Below are 25,214 nucleotides of genomic sequence, written 5' to 3'. Positions count from 1 at the left end.
TAATTTTATTAGTTTCACTGTAATTGTTATCTGTTCTTAAGGGTAAACGCTGCACTGCTCTTATCTTTTTTAATATATGAAACCTTCATTTATTAATCCAAATGACATCATTTGCATTTACAACATTCATTTGCATAAACTTGGACATACAAAGTTTTGCCACCTCTGGTTAATAACAGACATACAATGTACAAGATATTGGCTGGATACATAAGTTCAAACAAATATTTGAGTACAACAATTTGTCCATAGTACATACTGGAAACCTTTTTTTTTCTTTTTTAAAAATTTTATAGCTATTAAAGACACAGATCCATTAGCTACTTGGGGTCTCCAAACAGTTATTCTAAAAGTGACATAAAACAGAGAGAGAGAGGGAGAGAGACTAGTAGCTAGCTCCATTGGAATGGCTACCCCCACCCTTGACCTCTTTTTTTGTTAAATCAGACACTGCCAACATGAATCAACTTAATATTTCCAAATACAAACCACACATCCATCATAACTGGCTGTGATGCACGAAAATGTCCATGCAACTTAACAAAAAAGAGAAAACTGTATTTCCCCCCCACCCCTGACCCCAACAATAAATTTCCAACAGTCATTGCCTTACATTGTACTATATAACTACAGCTTCGCTATTGGAACATAAGGAAAAAACCACACACATACCCTCCAAAAAACCCTCAAAAGTGGTTTTTCAGGTGCAGTTCCAGCTGCAGACCAGTGATTTATTTTAACTGTTTGCTTTGTCTGTAACACATTCGAATGCAATGAACACTAGAGAGGTAAACGCTGATCTTGCAAGTTTTCAAGACTGGCTCATCCTGTTGCTCATACATTTTGGCAGCTGCTCTGTTTTCAAAATTCTTTCTGTATTTTTTTTTACTTGAGTAAGTGTATTTCCATGTTTATTTTCTTGCTTGTTTGTTTCTGTTACACATTCAGTTCCTTTCCAGACAAAAGTGGACTACAATTCATCAGATCTGACAACGTGGAAGAGGGTGACGTTGTAGAGTATTTGATGGCCGTTGTTCCAGGCATAGAGGGCTCTGTCCTTAGGGTTGTAGTCCAGCATAGAAATATGAGAATATTTGTTTAAGAAGGGGATATCTATATATTCGTAAGTGGAAGTGTTGGTCTGGTAAGCGTAGGTCACCTTGGTTCCTCCTGAATAGCCATTGGTGACGTATAGAGTACCACAGATTATGAACCCTTCACCGGCACTGCGCTTTGGGTAACTGGTATTCCAAGTCTGGATGCTCTGTAAGGTGTTGGGGTCTAACTTGCTGATGACAATGTTCCCCGCATTCTGGTTGGTAGCATAGACAGCCCAAAGGCCGTTTTCATCCACCATGAGGTCGATGTCAGAATGCCCACCCCAGGCATAGTGGTAGACATTGTTGTAACCAGCGTAATCCAAACTACGAGTCTTAAGGATGGTCTCGGTTTTCAAGTCAAACTTGATGATTATGTGGCTTTGGTATTTGTTGAAATAGATTGAGCCATTGTACACGACTTGGCCAGTTCCAGACCATGGGTGAGGGAGACGATGAGAGGTGAAATTGTCTGTGTTTATAAAATCGGATATGGATTTGTACTCGCGGACAAAGCGATTGTTGTGATAGCTGTCCATATACCAGACCTATACAAACAACACATGCAGAAAAACCAGTGTTAGAAAAGGTGGAAGTGTTCCATTGGACAAAATGCCAGGGACAAAGGAGAGCAAGCCACGTTGCATTTTGGTGTCTGGATTTGTATTTCGTTTTTAGCATTAAGGGTATGATATCTGAACGAAGGGTCAGTTCACACATGCAAGCCCATAATTCAATGGCTTGAGGGATTGCTTGTATGGCAGCAGGGTCAACATGGATATGGACACCATAGAGGGACTCAGAGGTTTTCTCACAGTTTGATACAAAATGTGTTTCAATGGAGTACATTCACACTTCCAAAAACTAGGCATACAAGTATATAGTAGTGAACTATCAAGAGAAGGTGGGTGTCAATGCAGATTTGAATGGGACCATCAGAGGGTGATGAGATTCCATGGGCCTGGGTCTCATCACCTCCCTCCATTTGCAAACTGCCATTGCTGAGACCACCAGCAAGAGCAGCTCAGCACCTCTCATTGTGCCCATTCAGGAAGGGCTGGTAATTCTATGCTGTTTTAACTGTTTTACCTTTTTATATAACCTGCTTTGAGAATGTGTTAAAAAGCAAAATATCCGTGTTGTAGATACCTAAATAGCTAACAGCTTTGGATGTGCTTCCTAACTGGAACCATCAGGGCTGTGTGCCGGGAATTCTGTGTCCCTGGGACAGGTCAACAAGGGTGGGGGGCTGGTCCTTTGCCCAAACAACTGAGGCCCTGGCAGCACTTCTGGGAGGAGGCTTGTGCCCATGTTTGCCTCCTGACCCACCATCAGCTAATTCAGAAGTGAGCCCTGAAGGAGTGGCAGGGCAACTGGGGCTTGGCTTGCTCCCAGCCGCCCCTACCTCCTCACCTCCAGTTCCCCCTCTCTTTGTTTGCAGGCACAACAGCATCTGCACAGGTCAAGGTTCTTTTAGCACTGAGCCCAAAAGGTTGCCCATCTCTGGCCTGGATGCTCTCAGTATTTGCTCTGCACCCACACAAAGTACAACACTTCATGTACAGGACGAGGCATTACGTCAGGATTTTTTTTAAAAAAGAAAGCCTCGTGGCTATGACATTATGCTTTGAATTATTTGGACAATGCTTGGAGAAGAGGCCGGAAGGGTGGCAGAGGTAAGATTCCAAGCAGATTCAGCTGCCTGCCCCTCTGCATGACAAGTAAACCCAGAATTTGGTTATGTCCGGGGTCTGAGGTGCAGCCCCCAGACTTACCTGGAGGAGAAGATGGGAGACAGCCGGAAGACAGCCGCCCAGCTGCCCCAGCAGACCCCCAGGGCCTGGACCTACCTACACAGGAGGGAGGGAGAGAAGCACCCAAGCCTCAGAGGGTTAGAAGGGGCAGGTGGAGGCCAGCTAGTCCCACCCTCCAGTGGGAGGCTAGGAGGCAGGGACAGTGGGGTCAACCCAGAGGGGGCCAGAGCAGAGGGAAAGGGCAAAAGCAGCGGAGACAGCCAGCCAGCAGCTGACCAAGCAGAGACCTTACCAGCCAGGGAGGAGGAGCAGCCACAGCAGCTCAGAGCCACACCCCAGCCTACAGCCCAGCTAGAAGGCTGTAACCTGGCCCAGGGGATGTCAGGAGCAACAGCCCAGCTAGAAGGCTGTAACCTGGCCCAGGGGATGTCAGGAGCAAAGCAACTTCAGGTGGAGCTGCCTGAGGCACTCTGTTGGAGAAGCTGGGCAGCCAGCCAAGGAGACACAGCTGGGCCTGCCTTCAGCAATCAGCTCAGCCAGAGAGGCTTCACAGCCAGCCAACGAGACACAGCTGTAGCTGGCCAACGCAGCCAAATTAGCTACCCCAGCCTCAACTGCTTGAGGCAACCCAGGACAATGCTGGAAGGCAAAAGAGGGGTGTGGCTGGGCAGGTGGAGCCTGGGATGAGGGCTGGGATATAAGGAAGGTCCACCTACAGGGCATGGTGGGTTGTGTAGGAGTGATGGAGTGGAGAGAAGTGAGGGGGGGGGAGGAGGAAAGTTGATGGAGGAGAGCAAGAGTGATGATGGGGTCAGGTTGAGCAGGCCAGCGAGTGGACTGAGAGGGAGCCAGGGTGAGGTATACCACCCCTCCTTCCACAGAGCAGGGTCCTGCAGTATCCCTGACACCCCTTTGAAGTCAGAACCAGGCCTGCCGGCGCCCTGCCCAGCAGTGCCCGCAGCAAGCCCTGACAGGTTAAATAGAAAAACAGAGACAAAATTAGGGGAAATAAGAACAATTATACACACTTCCAAAATGCGCAAAGGTTACAGAATTCCGGATTGTCTCATAAGATAAGAAGATGATGATGATGATGTATTAATAACAACAAATATGTTGCACATAGAATTCTGCAAGAGTTACCAAAGCTAACGTGCACAATAAAATCATACCTATGGAAAGCACAAAGCCTTCTCTGAAGGTTAATAGATAACACAGTCTAAGCCCTACTTCTGAGCAATAAAGCGGTAATGAGCCAGTGAGATTTTAGCACTCAATAAAATGACTAAATCTCCATAAATTAGAAGGTAGGATAGCAATGAACTCCTCTCACAATTGAGGCCTGCCTCCAAATTGCTGTCTCTTAAGCCTTTCAATACCACATGGATATTTAAGGAAGAGCAGGTTATCTGGAGACCAGATCTTGCTTCTTTTGATAGCCGTCCCCCCTCCCTTCTTTCACAATCTGTCTGCTGCAGGGACTGAGGTGGAAATAAATTCCCTTTGATGATTCTTTTGAGGCTGCATCAGTAAAAGACAATCAGCCAGAACTGGTTGTAAAGCAGGTATTGTAAAGGGATATTATGAAATTCACCAGAGACTCCACATCATTGCACCCCTACCTTGCTGGATCAGATAAAGTCCCATGTTGTTCAGTGTCTATGCCTCTGTGACGCCCACAGGCAGAGCATCAAGAGGCATAGAGCCAGCCCTTTCTAGAGTGGCTGCCAGATTTTAACTCAAGGAAAATTCCAAGGGAGGTTTTGGGATCCCTGCTTGATCAAACAAGAGTTCTCTGGGCAGCTCCACATGACTCATTTTGTGTCCCAAGGCTCTATACAAAGAGATCCCAAAGCCCCGCAAGAGGTACATTCTGAGGTTCCCAAGCCTACCTTGTTTTCACCTTCTGGAGCTAGGGGGTCGGTCATCCACGAGCCAAATCTTGAACCAGAAGTCTTGACTGTAATCGGGTCACTTATTGCTGTCAATTTCCCACAGGCTGCAAAACAGCCAAACACCGCATGAGTGAGCGAATAATGTCAAACATTAAAATGGCTTAACAGGTTCTCACACTGCGGCCTTCCTAAGCCATCTTATTGTTTAAAAATGAATTTCTACAGAACTTCACATAATCCCTGGAGGCCTGTAAAGTACTTCTCCGGACAAATGTACCACAACAGAAGCCAGTCTGCTTCCCATACTCATTGGCCCCCTTGTGAGGGAGCTCGGGCATTCGGCAGCCTGGGCAGATACATCATGGGGCTACATGTCACATGCGCTCATCAGGACATTCAAATGCAGAATGCTTATTCAGGTGCTTTATCTCTGACTGGAATAACATCTCTTTCACCACTGACCATGAATCTGCAAGATGTGGTTTTCTAATTTAAACTGGGGTTGTTCACCATTTCAAAATCCTAAACATAACTCCCACTCCCTTCAGGGAAGCATAAAAGTCTGCAATGCTCATACACTGCTGGGAAGACAAACCAACTGAGCACCCTCCTATGTAAAACAGGGCTGCCAGCCTCCGGGTGGTGGCTGCTGATCTCCCAAAATTACAACTGATCTCCAATCTATTACTTAGGAGAAAATGGCTGCTTTACAGGGTGGGTTCCTCTCCTGAGGTCCCTCTCCTCCCCAAACCCCACCCTGTACAGGCTCCAGGCTCAACCTGGAGCTGCCCGCCCTAATGTCAAAAATGCGCAGGACTGTCTAGCTCACCGAGTGACAGTCACCTGACATAAAAAGGGGTCCAAGATGCATCTTCTGCACCCTTGGGCGCAGCTGCTGGATCCACAAATGGCCAGCTCCAAAAGGCTTCTAATGTGATGACTGGGGCAAGCCAGGGCTGTCCAGCTTCAGCCTCCAGTAACCAGCAGACAACAGCAACAGAGTTGTTGCAGTAGCTCTTCCTTCATTCTCTCTCTTCCTCTCAAGCTGATTTTAATTAAAAGTAATTAAACTGAGAAGAAATGTCAGACACTTCTGGTGGTTCCCTCCCTCTTAACAAGCATTGGCCTCTCCACAGGCCCTCACAGAAGCAGCTCTTTTGCACACGGATGGGTTGCCAGGGCTGCAGAAGAGCAAACGGGTGGCTGGAACGGAGGGCAGCAATGCCAAAGCGGGGTGGGGGTACACACTCCCACCATCAAAACTCTTCACTAAGTGCATTTGCTCCCAAATTTGCCTTTGCAAATTTTCACAATAAATATTTTCCAGATATTCTCAAACAAGACTAGTTGACTTTGCTACCTGATATCCAATGATAATTCATCTCCATACTGGATATGTGGTAACAACAGGATTTGACTATCAACAAGCCACAACATTCGACATTTGGCAACATGCAATGAACTGTTGGCATATGAAACGGTGTTTAGTATTTTACTATTTTTTTTTACTTTTACTTAGTTATTTATATAATGATTCCCGAGTGAAGGCCCAAAAAAGCATTCTTTAAAAAGCATTCTTGCCTCCACCACTTTATTCTTACAACAACCCTGTGAAGAAGAGCGGCAGACTGAGGATTTGAAACTAGAGATGGGCACAAACAGGAATACGAACAAAAAAAAGCCACGAACAGCCCAATCTGCTGTTTATGAGGTCCCAAGCTGTTTGTGAGGCCCCATTCTAAACGAACAAGTGGGCGGTTGCAAGCCTCGTTCATTGCGTTCGTCAGCCGTTCGTCAAGCCAGACAGTCTGGCACCTGCAATCAATTCCCTTGGCAACGTAGGCAGGGATTGTCTGAACTCTGTCTGAACTACTGCTGTTGTTCTGGAAACCCCAATCTAAGCCCAACTTAGCTTGATAGGCAGGTCTTCCTTCCAAACGTGGAGCTCCAAATTTGTTACAAGGGAGCAAAGAACAGGGGGGAGGGGGGTCTTCTGTAGCCATGGGAACACCATTCTCATCCCTCCAACCCGTTAGGCAGTTCTGACTGCCAACCACAGACCTCCTGTTTTGCTCTATGGGACTTCTGGTTATAAAAGGCACCGTGCTCCCAGCTCTGGCTTTCAGTTTCAGCAGACAGTGGAGTGAGAGACAGCTGCTGTTAGCATTTTGAGAGTGAGAAAGTGCTTGAGTTTTTTTTGTGTGTGGTGGGATAGGAATCTATCCCTTCAGGTTCCAGGGCTGCTGCCAGGCTCTGGGGCCAAGCTATTATTTATTATTGGTACCTTTCCTGGTGCCTGCTCAGGTCAGGTTTCTGGGAGTGGTGCGGTAGGGATCTTGACCAAACTTGGATGATGGCTAGAGGAGAGCCTGCTGGCCCCCATGAACATCCAACCACGAACATGTTTGTGAACAGGTCATGTTCGTAAATGTTCGTGAGTCCCCGTTCGTGGATGGCAATGAACAACGAACATCGTGTTTGCGGTTTTTTTCCTGTTCATGCCCATCTCTATTTGAAACTAGTTCTCCTAAACTGGGTGAGTCACTCTAACTACTACATCTATCAAAAAAGCAAACAAAAGCTTAGCCCTGGATCCTATTTCCCACATCGGGACCTAGCCATGATACACGTGAAATAATAAGCGGCACTGAATGTTTTACTATATATTATAATATATAATGTTTAATGTTGCTTTTATTTGTTTTTTTATGTTGTAAACCACTTTGGGCCTCATTCGAGGGAGAGGTAGTATAAAAATCTAGTAAGTAATAAAAAAAACATCTGCAGAGTGCTTTTCCTTCTTCGCTGAATGACTGGACAAAACTCAGGTGATGTTGGTGAGTGACAAAGCTGCTCAAGTGTTCAGAAATAAGTCTGTTCTGAAGGTGGTTCCCCCTGAAGGACCAGCTGCACAGTTTAGGATGTTGCTGGACCCTGGTCTCCTCCATGGCACATGCCACCCTTTATCAGCTCCACACAGTATGCCATCAACTCATCAACTTATGTCAAAATGTAATCTGGACACAATGAGCCTGACTGATCACATCCAGGTGAGATTACTATAATGCACTTTTGAAAAGTGTCCAGAAAATTCTATTGGTCTAAGATATGATGATCAAGTTATTGTTGAGATTTGGATGCAGGAATCATATTACCTCTGTGCTGAGAGAGCTGTACTGACTATTCCCCCCCCCCCATGGATATGCACCTTAATGTGGTGAGGGGGTTTGAGTGTGTCAGTGAAGCTGAGAGCAACACCGTCAGGAGCACAGGCTTGGTCAAGAGTCTAAACTCCTGGAAGAGTCACTCAAGATGGAATGGGCAAAGCTGAGACACCAGACTAAGATGCATTCCCCTCCCTTTCAGGAATCAATGGTCACATCAGCAGAAGAGAATTGAATTTTCCAACAGCAATGGGAACAGAGGAATCCTTGGAGGCTAGCTACTGGGCAGCAGCAGTACTGGAAGGTGACAACAGCTCAGGATCTTTCACAGACAACAGCAGTGTCGCTTGGACAAGCCTGGTTAGTACTGCGCAGAAGAAGGCAATGCTAAACCACTTCTGATCATCTCTTACCTCAAAAATCCTATGAGACAACCCAATATGAAAGAAGATGGAAGACAGGACCCCAGGTCGAATGGCACTCAATTGGCTACCGGGGAAGAGCTGAGGACAAGTACGAAGAGCACTATTCTTAATGATGGGCCTGGATTAAAGCCAAAAAGATGTCCATTTGCGGACATAAATGGATGCAAAAGGAACATCCAAAGCTGTGTGACACACATAATAGGAACATGGAACATGAGAAGTATGAAGCTAGGTAAGCTAGAAATCATAAAACAAGAAATGGAATGTTTAAACAACACAGTCCTGGGTGTGAGTGAACTAAAGCGAACTGACTCAGGGCATTTTTAGTCAGAAAATTACAAAGTGTTTTACTCTGGAAATGTCAAACTCAGAAGAAACAGTTTTGATCTAATAGTGAGGCAAAATATAGCACAAGCAATCAAGAGTTATAAGTCTGAGAGATTAGTATCAATCAGACTTCATGGAAGACCTATCAACATAACCAACATTCAAGTTTATGCCCCAACTACAGATGCTGAGGAGGAAGAAACGGAAAGATTTTACGCAAATGTCCAAGAAGAAATTGATCATACACCTAAACAAGATATGTTGATAAGCATAGGTGACTGGAATGCAAAAGTAGGAGACAAAGCAGAATCAAACATTGCAGGAAAATTTGGACCAGGATTACAAAATGAAGCAGGAGAGTGATTCATGGAATTTTGTGAAGGGAATGAATTGTTCATTGAAAACACGTTTCCAAGCAACTGAACAGATGATTGTATACGTGGAAATCATCAAATGGTCAATGTAAGAATCAAATAGATTATATAACTGCAAGCAGAAAATGGAGAAGCTCTATTCTCTTAGCTAAAACAAGACCAGGAGCTGACTGTGGTACAGACCATGAACGGTTAATATCAAAAATTAGAATAAAACTGAAGAAAAACACTAAAAGAATCATAGGGCCAAAATCTAAATAATATTCTTGAAGAATTTAAAGACCTAAAAAATCAAGAAGAAAATCAGCCTGTGATTTATAGATTACTGAGAAACTTTTGACTGAGTGTATAATGAAAAGCTATGGATGGTGTTAAAAGAAATGGGTTTGCCACAACATCTGATTGTTTTGATACACAACCTGTACTCTGGACAAGAGGCTACTGTCAGGACAGAATATGGTGAAACAGAATGGTTTCCAGTTGGCAAAGTTGTCAGACAAAGATGTATATTATCTCCCTATCTGCTCAATCTATATGCAGAACATATCTTAAGGAAAGCAGTATTAGATTTAGAAGTAGTTGGAGTGAAAATTGGTGGAAGGAGCATTAACAATTTGAGATATGCAGATGATTACATTACTAGCAGAAAACAGTGAAGACTTGAAAGAACTACTGATGAATGTTAAGGAAGAAAGTACCGAAGCTCAACATCAAGCAAATAAAAGTAATGACTACTGAGGAATTACAAAATTTTAAGACTGACAATGAATTAACTGAAATTGTTAGAGTTTCTATTCCTTAGCTCAATCATCAACCAAAAGAGAGATTGCAACCAAGAAATCATAAGGAGACTGAGGCATGGAAGGGCAGCCGTGAAGGAACTAGAAAAGATCCTTCAGGATGTCTCTCTGGGCACCAAGATCAAGATAATCCAAACTATGGGATTCCCCATTACTATGTATGGAACTGAGAGATGGAGAGCGAAGAAAGCTGTCAGGAAGAAAACTGATTCATTTGAAATGTGGTGCTGGAGGAGAGTTTTACAGATACCATGGATGGCCAAAAAGACAAACAAGTGGGTTCTAGAGCCAATCAAGCCTGAATTCTCCCTAGAAGCTAGAATGACAAAACTGAGGCTATCGTGCCTTGGTTGTATCATGAGAAGATAAGACTCACTGGAAAGACAGTAATGCTTGGAAAGGTGAAAGGCATCAGGAAAAGAGGGAGACCCAAAATGAGATGTTTGACTCAATAAAGGAAGTCTCAACATCCAGTTTGCAAGAGCAAGTCTGTTAATGATGGGATGTTTTGGAGGTCTTTCATTCTTAGAGCAGCTGTAAGTCAGAAGCGATTTGCTGGCACGTAACACACACACCTGTTTCGAGGCACAATTCGAAGTGCTGGTTCCTTTAAAGTAAAGGTAGTCCCCTGTGCAAACACCGAGACATTATCTTTAAGGCCCTAAAAAGCTGGGAGACGGGGCACTTGGAGGACCAAATCCTCCCATGTTGTCCACCCCACTAATGTCCTCTTCCCAAGCCCTGCTCTCATAAAGTTGGCAGCAACCATGGATGGGACTTGGTCACCTTTGAGATGCCCTCCTGGTACCTCCATTACTGTCTTGTTTGGCACCAAGCCAAAACATTTCTCTTTACCTAGGCTTTTTAGTGAAGCGTTCCATATTTCTGAACAGTTTTTAAGAATCTGCTCCTAGGTTGAAGACTGTTTTATGGGCATTGTTTAAGGCTGCAGAATATTTTTATGGCTTGTTTTACTATTGACAATTTATGGGTGTTTTTTTTTAGTTTTATTGCACTGGTTTTACCTTGTGTGACAAGCTCATGCAAGTCTCTAGAGGGTGGCATACATATCTCCAAAATAAACCAATAAATAACAACAACCAGTTAATGACCACTATCTTCGTCAAGGATTGGAGAAATCCGAGGAGGCTGAATGTACGAACAGCTGCCAAGGAAACCTGTCTGTTCAGAGGTCTGATCAGCTAGTACAGCCAAACAAGAAGGGAGATGTTCAGCACTCCCTGCCAAAAAGCACTTCAGAAGCTTCTGGCTGAGGAAGCCACTGGACATGTAGCATGGGGGGCGGCAGCGGGGGCGGGGAAGCTCACATGTCATTTCTACGAACTGTGCAAAACCGAATTATTCAGGAGGGCTTTCCCACACACATAATAGACCTGTGCTGTAAGGAGATGGCTCAGAGATACTTCAATAAAGGGATGGGGTGCACACTATACTCCTGTGCGCTGTTACTGACATTAATTATGTCATGCCAAATTGCCCATGTTTCATCTTTGTTTCAGCTCTGTATTAGTTTTCTGTTTGTTTTCAAATTCCTGCAATCTATAACTTATTGTATTGTTTATTTAAAGCCCCAGGTGCTCACTGTAATTCAATATGTTATTTATAGTCCACCTTTCTCACCAAGACTCAAGGTAGATTGTTCAGTGTAATTCAATACAGTGTAATTCAGTAACAGACAGTGCACAGTATTCATTTGAGCAGCTGAAGGAGCACTGCAGGTGGAAAAGTGTGTGTCACTCTCTTTGGGTAATTCTATGATTTGGCACACCCAATTTGGACTGAAGAGAGGCTGCGGTCCAAGTTGCAAGAGAGAGAGAGAGCATTATTTCTAAGCTGGAAGGTGATGGGGCTCCAGCCTGCATGGAAGTTGTTTGAAGGACCAGTTTTCAAGGTGTGCTGCCCTCTCCCAAGCGCATTTCCTTTTCCTGTCTCTCCTAGCAACCCTTGAGCTCCCTCAGCCCCCTGCCCCACTGCCCAGGTGCACCTTCTTAGTATCTCCCTTTTCAGTACAAACCTCTTCCTGCTTCATGCAGCGATCGTGTTCAAACTGCCATTCCTTTTTCTTGGCTTCAGTAAAAATCCAAAGGGAACTGGTAGAAGGAGTGACCTTGACCCTGGGTCCAATAATCTGCTATATGAGGATTCCTGTGGCCCCTCCCCCTCCAGGGCTCCACGGAACCACCTTCAAATACCCATTTAAAACCAGTGCAGTAGTTCAAAGGATCTGCCAGTAACCAAAGTGCATCACAGGCCTGCTTGACTTGTGGGAACTCATTGCAGGACCTGGCTGGTGCTTGGCTCCTTTGTACATGGGTGTGAGTGATGTGGACCAGAAAGGAAGGGGCTCACCTGACACCTCAAATCTGCATTCCCAGCAACTGCAGCTGAGTAAGAAAGAAGGGGGAAATGCAAACTTTGGTTCTGATGTCAGAAAAGGTGAACTCTTTTCTAGCATGGAAGCAGCCCGAAGAAGTGACCCATTCCAATACAACTCAGGATCTCAGGATCTTGCCAGAGTCAGAGCTAAATCACCTCGGCTGAGGCAAGAGCACACGGTGGTGAGCTGCTGCTAGAAGGTAAGGGTTTTTTGTCTTTCTGCCTTTTGCCTTTCCTAGCTACTGCGTGAGAAGCTGAGGGTGAGTGGGCTCTGTGTAGCTTGCTAGAGAGAGTGGTTCTGGTTAAGTTCTGTGTGGGGCTGTTGGGGGCTGAGTGAATTGCTGTTGTTTGCTGCTGGTTGCTGTTGCTCTTGGTTACAAACCCCGCCCCCTACTGTCCTGGGGCTCTGCTGGGCTAGGCAGGAAGTGACCTTTTGAAAGGCTCTTGGCCTGTGGCTCTTAGCCTGGGGATCTGCCTGAGGGACCCGAAACTCTGCTGAGAGTACTCTGGGTATATATTTGGAAGGCAATCATGTCTACTGAAGCCCCCTTCGCAGTCACCTGCATGGAGTGTGCCAAGTTTGTTTTCCTCCCAGAAGAGAAGACAGAGTTCACTTGCCAGAAGTGTAAGCTGGTCAGACTTTTGGAAGAAAAGGTTCAGCGCCTGGAGGAGAGGATCACCACCCTTCAGGAGATCAAGGAAGGGGAGGATTTTATTGACAAGAGCCTGGGGGCTCTGCACAAGCATGAAGAAGTAAATCCAAGAGAAGAAGGGTCGATCTCCCTTCTGGGCCTCCTTTCAGATCTATGGTACAAACCCGAAGACGTCAACGAAGAAGACACTCTGGTCCACTTGAGCTCAAGAATCGTTTTGAAGTGCTAGAGATGGTGACAGAGATGAGAGTGGAAGGAGAACCGCAAAGATCTGGAAGAGGGTGCGTACAGAACATGGGGCAACATGGAAGTGGAAAAAAACAGAAGGTGGTGGTCGTCGGGGACTCTCTGCTCAGGGGTATGGAACGCCATGTCTCTGGGCCAGATCCCCTATTCCAAGAGATGTGTTGCTTGCCGGGGGCCAGAATTCAGGAAATTACTGACCGACTGCCGAAACTCATCAAGTGTCCTGTTTGTGCTGATTCATGTGGGAACTAATGACACAGCTGTGAATACTGTCACAAGAATTAAAGAGGATTATGAAGTTCTTGGAAGGCAGTTGAAGGCACTGGGGGCACAGGTAGTATTCTCTTCTATCCTTCCAGTCATAGCAAGAGGAACGTGCAGGGAGCGGACCATACTTGAGGTGAATCGTTTGCTGAGATGGTGGTGCCGGAAGGAGCGCTTTGGGTTCTGGGACCATGGGATAGGTTTTCTTAGAGAAGGCCTTCTAGCACATGATGGGCTTCACCTCTCAAGGGCAGGGAAGAAAACGTTTGGAATGAACCTGGAGAACTTCATCAGGAGAGCTTTAAACTGATGCCGCAAGGGGCAGGGGACGATCGACATGGGGACTTCAGTGATGAAGTGAAAACAGTGGGGACCCACCTGGGTAGGAAAGGTCAAACAAAGGTACAAGGCTACAAGTGTCTATATACCAATGCCCAAAGTATGGGCAATAAGAAAGAAGAGCTTGAGCTTCTATTACAAACAGAGGGCTATGATATAGTAGGAATTACTGAGACTTGGTGAGATGATTCTCATGACTGGAATGTGCTAGTGGATGGGTATGAGTTGTTCAAGAAAAACCGGAAGGGTAGAAGAGGAGGTGGAGTGGCGTTGTATGTGAGGAGAGGGCTTGATTGTCAAGAAGTTATGGAGAATGGGGCGGACAGCCCGGTGGAAAGTATATGGGTAGAAATAAGGGAAGGACAAAGGGTATTATTGTTGGAGTCTGCTACAGACCACCTGACCAGCGAGAAGAAATGGATGCTGCCCTCTTTGAACAGATTGGCAGAGTATCCAGACATCAGAACCTTGTAATTATGGGTGACTTCAACTTCCCCGATGTGTGCTGGGAGACAGGCTCAGCAAAGCGTCACGAATCACGCAATTTCCTGACCTGCCTGGCCAATAACTTCCTTTTTCAAAAGGTGGAGGAAGCTAAAAGGGGTTCGGCCATACTAGACTTGATATTAACCAACAGGGAAGAATTGGTAGATGAGGTGAAGGTGGTGGGGACCTTAGGGGGAAGTGACCATGTCCTCCTTGAATTCCAGCTGCTTTGGGGGGACCAAGGAAGTTCGTAGCCAGACTCGGTTAGATTTTTGTACGGCCAACTTCAATGAACTCAGAGGCTTGATGAGAGTCATTCCATGGGGGAGTGTGCTGGAAGGGAAAGGAGCGAGTGAAGTGTGGGCCCTTCTCAAACACAAGCTTTTGCAAGCTCAAGCCCTCACTATCCCAGCAAGACAGAAACATGGTAAGGGCTCCAAGAAACCGATGTGGATGTACAGAGAGCTCCAGAATAAGCTAAGGGAGAAAAAGGAAATGTTCAGGAAATGGAGAGAAGGACAGACCTCTAAAGAGGAGTATATGAGGGTTACTAGGTACTGCAGATCAGCCATCAGAGAGGCCAAAGCTGAGTACGAGCTGGGTCTGGCCAGGAGGGCTCGCTACAATAAGAAAAACTTCTACAGATATGTGAGAAGCAAACGCAAGGTAAAAGAGGCAATTGGATCGCTGTTGGGAGTGGAAGGAGAAAAACTGATGCAGGACAGAGAAAAAGCATACAGGCTTAATGACTTTTTTGCCTCTGTTTTCTCCCTGAAGAACTCAGGCACATCTAGAGATAGTAGAAAATGTGGCAGGACACCTGAGTGGCTAATTGACACTGAAAGAGAGGTAGTGGAGAGGCATCTGGCTGCACTGGATGAATACAAATCCCCTGGGCCGGATGGGGTGCACCCAAGAGTTCTGAAAGAACTTTCCAGAGAACTTGCAGAACCCCTGTCTATCATCTTCAAGGCCTCCTGGAGGACTGGGGATGTGCCACAAGATTGGAGAAGAGCAAATGTTATCCCAATCTTTAAGAAAGGGAGGAAGGATGACCTGGGAAACTACAGGCCGGTCAGTCTGACTTCTGTTGCTGGGAACATATTAGAACAGATTTTAAAGGGATCAATCGGTAAGCATCTGAAGGACCACTCAGTGATCCGGGGAAGTCAGCATGGTCTTGCCAAACCAACCTGGTTTCCTTCTTTGATCGAATGACCAGCTTACTGGATGGGGGGAACTCTGTTGACGTGATTTATCTGGATTTCAGTAAAGCTTTTGATAAGGTCCCCCATGACATTCTGATGGGCAAACTGGAAGACTGTGGAGTGGACTATAGGGCAGTTCGGTGGATAGGGAACTGGTTGGAGGACCGCACTCAAAGAGTGGTGGTCAACGGCATTTCATCAGATTGGAGGTGTCCAGTGGGGTGCCGCAGGGCTCGGTTTTGGGCCTGGTACTTTTCAGTATTTTTATCAATGATCTGGATGAAGGAGTGGAAGGGATGCTCATCAAATTTGCTGATGATACCAAATTGGGAGGAGTAGCAAACACCCAAGAAGATAGAATTAAAATTCAACAAGACCTGAAGACTCTGGAGAAGTGGACAGCTGTGAATAGGATACAATTCAACAAAGACAAGTGCACAGTATTACGTCTGGGCCACAAAAATGGGAAGCACAAATACTGGATGGGGGATACACTTCTGGGCAGTAGTATATGTGAAAGGGATCTTGGGGTAAGAGTGGACTGTAAACTGAATATGAGCAGTCAGTGTGATGCGGTGGCAAAAAAGGCTAATTCAATCCTGGGTTGTATCAAAGGGGCCATAGCATCGAAATCGCAGGAGGTCATAGCCCCTCTCTATACTGCCTTGGTCAGGCCACACCTGGAGTATTGTGTGCAGTTCTGGAGGCCTCACTTCAAAAAGGATGTGGACAAAATCGAGAGGGTGCAGAGGAGAGCGACGAGGATGATCAGGGGTCTGGAGACTGAGCCCTACGAGGAAAGGCTGAGGGCCTTGGGAATGTTTATTTTGGAGAAGTGGAGATTGAGGGGGGACATGATTGCTCTCTTTAAATATTTGAAAGGCTGTCATTTGGAGGAGGGCAAGGAGCTGTTCCAGTTGGCAGCAGAGGGTAGGACCCGAAGCAATGGGCTTAAATTACATGCACAAAGGTGGATATTAGGAAAAACTTTTTCATGGTCAGAGTAGTTCAAAAGTGGAATCAGCTGCCTAGGGAGGTGGTTAGCTCCCCTTCACTGGCAGTTTTCAAGAAGAGGCTGGATGAATACTTGTCAGAGATGCTTTAGGCTGATCCTGCACTGGGCAGGGGGTTGGACTAGATGGTCTATATGGCCCCCTCCAACTCATGATTCTATGATTCAATGCTTGGCAAGGACAGCCTGCGTGTGACTCGGAAGTCATGCCGCAGAGCCTTTCCGGATCAGACCAAGGCCATCTGGTCCAGTATCCTCTTTCTGGATACTTAGCCAGCCCAGTCTGTTTATCTTCTAGTTTAGAAAATGCTGCCTTTTCATCAAATAGATAGAGAATTCACAAGCAGGGCTCAAAAGCCAAAGTCCTCCTTCTGGCATTCAGCAGTAAACTCCCTTGGTCTCTCTAAGGAATGGCATTTACTTAGAAGAGGGTAGATTTGGGTTGTGCATTAGACAAAACCTCCAAATGCCAAGAGTAATTCATATAACACCGGTACTGCGCCAGCTGCATTGGGTACCGGTGGAGTACCGAATCAGGTTCAAGGTTTTGGTACTAACCTATAAAGCCCTAAGTGGACTGGGACCGTCATACCTGCGGGACTGCCTCTCCCCATACGAGCCCCAGAGAACTCTTCACTCGAGCGACAAACATCTGTTAAAGATCCCTGGCCCTACGGAGGCCCGCCTAGCATCGACCAGGGCCAGGGCGTTTTTGGCCCTGGCCCCAACCTGGTGGAACGCTCTGTCTTGCGAGACCAAGGCCCGGCAGGACTTGTTATCATTTCGCCGGGCCTGCAAGACGGAGCTGTTCCGCCAGGCATATGGGTGATGCTGGGCGGCGCCCGTCCCCCCAGTGGGGGGAGGTGAGTTTCTGTGCCCTCCCGCCCAAAGTCATCTCACATCTTTATATGATCGTCTATAGATGGTGATAGGTGAATGTATAACGCGCTGCTATGTTTGTAATTTTGATAGTTGTATTTACATGGTGCTAATATAGGGTAATAATACATATTAAATGAATGATATGTATTATTTATATTTTAATGGCTATTGCTGGTGAATTGTGTAGTGTGTTTTAAATTGTTGTGATTCGCCCTGAGCCCACTTGGTTGGGGAGGGCGGACTATAAATTTAAGCAAGTAAATAAATAAATAAACCATAGCGCCAATTGCTTCTGAAGGTGGTGGGCTTTTTCTTGTGAGGTCTTTACATAGAGGCAGGACGACCATTTGACAGGAGTGCTCCAGTTCTGGACTTCTCATATTGGCCAGAGCAGAAGTAAACTTGGAAAGCCTGTGAGGCTCCGGGGTTGTATCCCAACATCTCTGGATGTTGAGCTCTCTTTACATTATACAGAATTGTGCTTGCAACTGGATTCTCCTCTGTAGAGAAGACAGTCTATGGGGTAAGGGGTACTACAGTGCAACACAATGGTAGCACAATATTCTAATAATGTGCAAAGGCAGCCTTGAATTTCAAACCAGCTTGCCCGAACTCATGTTCATTCAAAAAGAAATGCCATTCTAAAGTGTGCACAAGAATAATCTGTTACTTCTGTTTCACTATAAAATGAAACTTTTTTTCAGGCATTTACAAAATAGTTCTGCAACAAAATTAAAGCATACAAATGTTTACAAGTTTGCTTATAAAGAGTTCTTGAGAACACAAAAGCTCACAGTGTTAATGAACATAGGCTGTGGTCCTAGAAAACAGGCTGGGAAATGGTTGAAAACTGGCAATGTATTTCTCCCATTTTAGGATGTCTAAACACACCACAAATGTGGGTCTTAAGACATATCACTGGAATCAGTATGTGGGCAAGCAGGGGGGTCCACGTGGCTGAGGGAATTTAGTAGCTGGTCTCTGCAAGGCAGCTTTTCAGACTGCAAAGAGAAACTTGGAAAGGTGTGTATGTGTGAGGAGTGCCTTGTGAAATGTGGGCAAACTGGCACAGGTTGGCCCTCTAAATTTATTGTCTTAATACATGGCTTTATATTTCTGTATCTTTCCCCCTTATTTCCCGTTTTTATTGTGCTGTTATGTATAAGAATTTTCTATTGTACAGGGAGTTTTATTGTATCTTTAATTGCTAGATACTGAATGAAAGAAACAAACACTGCAGGTGGGAATACTGGCTTTCTTTGGTGCAGAATCGGGGCCATCGTTTCCCCTCTCCCTTGAATACCTTGGTCAAATCTCTGCCCTTAGTTCCTGGTGACATCTTGTGATCTACAGAGCGACAGATGCGCACACCTCAGTGGCACTGAGAGCACATTGGATGCTGCTCTTAAAATGCAGCTGCCAGGAAGACCTACAACTGGGAATGTCCTTCCTGTTTGGTAAGGTCGTCTGTTTTCCTGACCCACTGCCGTTGGTAGCCAATGACATGGAGTGCGGGTGCAAGGAGAATACCATAAGGTTATGACACAGAGAGTGGCAAGGCAGATGATGGGGGGACAAGACACAGAGTCCACCCAACAGTCCTGGACAAGGCTCTTGGGGAGTCCAGGCTAACTTGGAACAATCCTCCAGGGAACACCTTCCTTGCAGCAGAAGGGATGAGACATTCCACTTGGCATTGCCCTGGGAGAGGGAAGTCAGGACAAGCACACTCTGTTTTACTTAGGCAGGAGGCAGGGTTGGTGCAGCCATTCCTGCTCCCTTGTAGGCACACTGTAGCCACAATGTGACAGGCACAGGGATAAACAATACCCCCCAATGCTCAAGATGCTTCCAGGCCTGCCACTCAGAGAGTAAAAATGGGGGTGCACTGCCCATGCCACAATGATGACTGAAAACAAGCCTTAAAATGGGGCACTGGTACATATTACAGGCAAAGCCTGGGGCATTCAGAGGCCCCTATTCCAGCACAGAGAATGCCAAGCGGCACACAGGGAATTTAACTGCCCCTTCAACACACTTGCGTTTGTCTGCCTGTGAGGTGGGGGAAGGGGCGCTGCCTGCAGTCACCAGGGCAATGTAGAAGTGTCACAGAACGGTTTCAGCGTGAAAGGGGGACCACATCCTAGGGCTGCCATCTCTGAGTTGGAAATTCCTGGACATTTGGGGCTGGGGAGGTGTCTTAACAGGGATGTCATGCTATCATCTGCCCTCCAAAGTTGCCGTTTCCTCCAGTGGACCAATCCCTGAAGCCTGGAGATCAGATGTCATTCCAGGAGAAGTCCAGCCCCAACCTGGAGGTTGGCCACTCTATCAGATCGCCCAGATCCCATTTGGACGGCTGTTCACTTTCTATTTGTTTTCCAAATGCTACCCCCCCCCCCATACTGGTACCAGTTAAACAATTCAAAACAAAAAGCAACACTGCTGATCAGGCCTTTCTGAGCCTAATGCTTATTACGTTATAAAGCTAAACAGATAAAGCCAATATAGAGTGATGGCAGCACCCCATCCTCCCTTTGAAATATTTCCCCGTTTTCAGTCCCCCTTTCAAAAAAATCACTGAAATTGGTTAGAGGCATTTCATGGAAAAATGTCTCCCTTTTCTGTTTGTCTCCAAGGTCTATGTGCATTCTGGCCCTCTACTCGATAACGCTGGAGACGAGAGCTGATAGGCCTCAGTCATGCAGCAGGTGCTATCCAGAGCAATATCAAATTTAAAAATCCGTATTTTTGGTCAGTCCAAGCCTATGCGTGATTTCAAGCTAAGCTCTTAAAATATAAGCCAGTCACTGGTCCTTCATTCACAGGGTCGCCATACATCAGAACCGACCTGACAGCATATAACACACACACAATCACAGGAGGAGGAAAGTAAACCCACAGCCACTGTGAGGGTGAAGGCAGGGGTGAGGCACAGCCCCGTATCAGCCTCCCACACAGCTTGCTGACAGCACTCTGCTCAGCCACATGCCTTGTTTACTTGTGCTGTTGAAAGCTGGAGCAGGTGCTCTGCTCAGGGGACCGGACTAGGCCTAGAACCTGCTGCTCACTAATTCCTAGAATGAGAATAAATGTAGTGAAGATCAGTCTTGTAGCAATGTTTAAGAGGAGCCTGCACAAACAACAACTGTTATGCGGAAACAGACCAAAGCCCACCCAGCATAGCACTGTCTGTTCCAACAGTGGTCACCAGGTGACTCTAGCAACTGATAGGCTTGAAAATGAGGACTGGTTGGCACTCTAGGTTGCCAACTTCAGGTTGGGAAATTCCTGGAGATTTGGGGGAGGGTGAGATTTGGGGAAGGACTTCACTTGGAAGCTGGCAAGTCAATGTGACACCCTAGGATTTTGGCAAAACTCTATGGTCCAGTATCACCAGAAGCGACATTGCATCACCAACGTGGCAGTATTTTAAAAAAAAATTATTCCCACCAGCCCTCAGTGGGCTAGTGATTAATGAACAGGGAGAACAGTAGGTCTCCACTGAAGTGAGAGATCTGAGCTCCCTACTGGCAACCCTAAATCAGAGGTACACTGCCACTATGAGTGGAGGCTCCATTTGGATGTCCTAGCTAATGGCTACAAATCCGGTCTCCCTGAAGAGGCCCACTGCCTTTAAACCCACTAAAGATGCTGACCATTACCACCTCCTGGGATCCTCACAAGTTAAATGATGTGATGTGTGAAGCACTCTCTTTGGTCTTGTTTCCAACAGCCAAGGGAGCCCAGTTAAACAGGCAATATAAGTAGGAGGACAGGGCGACTACCAAGAGCACCTCGAAGCAACACTGCTTGAGATTTAGCCCAAAGCAGAACTCCCAGGCAGAAGTACCCAGAGGGACCTTGGAAGGGTGACCTAGATCAGTAGATCTTCCATTCCATGGCAACACATCTGAGGCTCCCTTGCACAGCTACTCCCAGTAATAAAATCCACCCCAGGAAGAAACTTTGGCAGGGTGGAATCCGCGGCCTCAGCAAGAAGAGGACCAAGTGAGCCATCTGCCTCCCCCTCCCACCAGCAACGATCCCTCCCCCCAACACTGCTGCCATCCTTACTTGGCCAAGAAACTCATCTTGCCTGTCAATGTGGACGCCTTGCCTGAAACTCCCTGCGAGTTCCACAGCCAGGGTTGCCTCCCTTCTAAAGTAGCCTTCCTGCGTGTTGGAGCAAGGCTCCCTCCCTTGGCCCCTTGAAGAGATGTGACACCCCCACCGAAGGGCAGTGGTCTTGGTGAAGCACAATGCTGCATGCACGGGCAGCAGAGGCTCCAATCAGGAAAAGGGCCCTCCCTCCAAGGCAACTTTCCCCACCCAGAGGGGAGCAGAGGCTGTTCTGTGTATGGCCTGAACAGGAGGGCGTGTCTGTTTTCAGAGGGCAACCTGGAACATGAAGCATGCAGGATCTGGGAGTGTTTCCACCCCCACCCGCCCACCCCCACAGATGGCTAGAAAGGAATTTTCTCTTGAGAACATGAAGAATACTTGGGTGTGTTTGGCGGAGTTTCAGGCTTCCTTTCTTTTTTTGCCCAGCAGATACCTCCTCCCTCCACCCCTTCCAAATTCAAAATTGGTTAGGAAATGCCTGCCTCTCTATCATTTGCTGGGGAGAGGGTGTTATCTGGGGAAGAATCATTCCAAAGCCCTCTGAGGCAGGCCTGGTTCTTTGGAGCCTGGCTTAAGTTCAGGTCTAACCTCTGGGAGTTCAGTGCTTAATTTCTAGGAGAAAACCTGACACCCTCTGATCTGGCAACCCTTCTCCCTCCCTTATACCAGAGGTGTGGGGACTCAGAGGGGAAAGAAATACGCTTAGCACCTGCTCAAGGGCAGTCTTGAAATCAAATGTCCCAGAGTTTAACCCGTGGTAATCAGACAGAGGCCACTGCTGGCACAAGCAAAGCCCTGAAGGTGTGGCTCCCAGGGGACCGCCGTGTCTTTCCGCACCCAAATAAGCGCCACGTGTGAAAATGCATTGACCCTACGTGGGTGGTGCTTGTCCTTTCTCAGGGTGCACGGCCTACCTAATTTTTGCATGCAAGCCCGGAGCCTCTCTTCAAGATTTGACACTCTGTTCTGAAGCTCTTCGTAGTCATAGGCGCCAATTTCCTCCTGGAGCTCGTTTAGAACTGACGTCAGATTCTGGACCTCCTCTTTAAACTGTAAAACCAATTTGGCATCGGCTTTGTACTCCTCCAACACTGGGATCAAGGGCCTAAGCTCTTCCATTTTCGCTTTTATCGCCTGCAAGGTTAAAATAAGCTTGGTTTCAGTGGTCTGCGTGCAACACCCAACCCACCCTGCTCACTGCCTGCGTGAGACACGCCTTGTCTATGCTTGCACCAAAATATGGCCATCGTTATTATTAGTATTATTAATGCTGGGGAGGGGCGTCCAAATGTGCAAAGGATGTATAAATATATATATATATATATATTACATATATATTAAACAGTCTGAAGAACACCGTCTTATTTGGGAAAAGGCCTTTATTTAGAATTTTTTTTTGTTTTTAGAATGCAACATCTTAAGGTTACATGCTTCAGATCACATACACAAATTCTTGTTTTTTTCTTTTCCATAAAATAATAATAATAATAGTAATAATAATAATAATAATAAACAATGCATTGACAAGGATTTCCAAAATGAGAAAGTCATGAAATGCATCTCTACAGTTACATGCAAAGGAAGAGCTCTCAGTTGTGTGGTGCTGATAATGGCGCTAATTGGGGAAAAAAAACATGAGAAAAACAGAACTCATAAGGAAGAAGAACTCAAAGGATGGTGGGGAAAGCTCTCTGCCCTCTTTTTTCATGGTTACATGTGGGGGATGAACAGCTTCTTCAGCCAGTGCGACATAGTAAAAATTTCTGTAAAGTTAGCCCTGCAAGCAAGAAAACGAGACACTGTTGAAGGGCGTTGCTCACCAGCCAGCCTGCCTTACACAGACAGAATTCACAGACCCCCAAATTAAAAGTACAGGCTCTGACCTGCCCAACGGCATTCCCAGGCAAACACACAGGTCAAAATGGGTAGCATCACAGCCTCCCAAACAGCTACACCATCGTTCACAAATGTGGGGGAAGGAGCACCGCACAAAAGACCTACGGGGTCATCTGGGCACATGCACCTGTCAGGGGCTTGCAGGGGAAGGAGTTGTGCAGCAGCAGCCCCCCAACCCCCCCTCTAATTTATACAACCATTAAATGAGCTGGAAAACCACGTGGGGTGAGAAGGGGAAGGAAGGGGCTCCAGGGGAAGGCACGCTACTGCACAGGGCTCTTGCCCAAGTCCAATAGTCCTGCAGCCCTCCTGCTTTCAGCCCCCCTGCCTCAGTCATCCCCCACTAGTGAAAGGCAAACTACTAATTGTCCAATTGGACAGGGCCTGGAATAAAACAATTTAGCTGGACAATCAATCACAAAGTAATGGCTTTTAGCTGGAGCCCCTTCCAAAGGCACTAAGTCCCAGAGAGAAGAACGATCCCTGGGGGGTCCTCCTGCTCCAACCTCATCACAAGCCCCCTCCAATGTGGGGAGGGCTTGCAAATCTCAGCTGCTGCAGTGACTTTCTCTGGTGGAAACCTTTAACCATGGGAAGCTCTGTGTGCGGAACTTCCAAGCCACTCCCACCCCCCACCCCGGCCACATTCTCAAGGAAGTTTGGTGAGAGAAAGTGAGGAGCGCAGCCACAAGGAAAAGGCTCTCGGCCACTAGATAGACCGGGGCGACAGAGCAGCTGCTGCACATTCAGAACCGACAGAATCCAGTGGCGGATGTATTGTTGCGGGGGTGGGTGGGTGGGGTGGTCCTTTCCTCCCAAACCTGAATTCTCTGCCCCACAAACAAGATCTCCGAGCATGTGGAAAAGCTAATATATTCCGGGGAAGGGCTTAGTTTACTGTCCCCCAAGGTATGTGCAGGGAGCCTTTTTTGTATAGGGTGGCACACCCACACCTTAGGCTGGAGTGTGAGTACTTCACTTTGCTAATTGCTTAAATTGGTCCAGCATTTGCATCTGGGATGGCCAGCAAAACAAAAATGGGGGCACGCAAGAGCCCTGAGCCCGGCATTTCTCACATTTCTGGTGGCTGAAACAGGAGGCCGTTCTTTAGAAGTCTTCCAGAGTGTGAAAGGGAATGAACTACCCTGTGCCAGAGGACCTTTACCCCTCTGGGTTTCTCCTTCAACCCTATACACACATTCAGTGGGAATCCCCCACCAATGACCCACACTCAGGTGAAGGTTAGACAAATGGGTAAAACCCGTATGCACCCTGTAGTGTCCACATAACATGTAGACTGTGTTTTTTGCAGGGCTGTACAGACTGGAGAGAGGAAACCCCTGAGAAGGATCACAGAAAGATGCAACAGGCAAACTCTTCCAAGAACTGCAAATGACACTGGAAGGTTTAATCACTCCTGATGCCCCAAACAGGAGAAATTTATCTGTCCCAATAGAAGCAGGCTGGAAGGAAGCTGGAGCAGTGCATCGTTAAGGGAGACAGCAGGTGGCCTCCTTCCTTTGGATTATGATGGGATTACAGGAGCCTTGAAAGATCAAAATCTTTCCTCTCTTGTGGCTCACCATGGCCAACACTGAGGGAATTGCAGCCATAAATGGCACTAAATTATGCCTATGTCCATCTGTAATTTCATTAAACTTTGGGCACTGTTAATCAAAGGCAAGATAAAATCTCGCATTTAAATGAATTAAGCATGTTGTTAATACTGCTACTACTATTAAAAACTAGATTACATTATTATATTGCAAGCTTTCAAACATTCTCTCTTCTGCATTGTATTCTGCGCAAGAGACCCCAACTTTAGGGGCCATTTCAGATTTGACCACGGAGCTCCATTTTAAATTAACTA

The 25,214-nt window shown here is 46.5% G+C and overlaps 1 protein-coding gene across 2 annotated transcripts in view; it reads right to left on the bottom strand.

Moving 5' to 3' along the window:
- Positions 1-914: 914 nt before the first annotated feature.
- The window catches only part of OLFM1 (olfactomedin 1), a 59,917-nt gene continuing 35,617 nt past the window's right edge, over positions 915-25,214 (bottom strand). For both annotated transcript variants that reach the window (XM_054998058.1, XM_054998057.1), the window contains exons 4-6: positions 22,363-22,582; positions 4,744-4,850; positions 915-1,645 (exon numbers count right to left, since the gene is read on the bottom strand). In XM_054998058.1, the coding sequence (XP_054854033.1) occupies positions 971-1,645; positions 4,744-4,850; positions 22,363-22,582 (1,002 nt within the window). In that variant the 3' untranslated portion in view covers positions 915-970. The remainder of the gene's footprint in view (positions 1,646-4,743; positions 4,851-22,362; positions 22,583-25,214) is intronic.

Source organism: Eublepharis macularius, chromosome 14, assembly GCF_028583425.1.
Source record: "Eublepharis macularius isolate TG4126 chromosome 14, MPM_Emac_v1.0, whole genome shotgun sequence".
Taxonomy (NCBI): Eukaryota; Metazoa; Chordata; class Lepidosauria; order Squamata; family Eublepharidae; genus Eublepharis; species Eublepharis macularius.
This window is presented reverse-complemented; position numbering and strand designations above follow the sequence as displayed.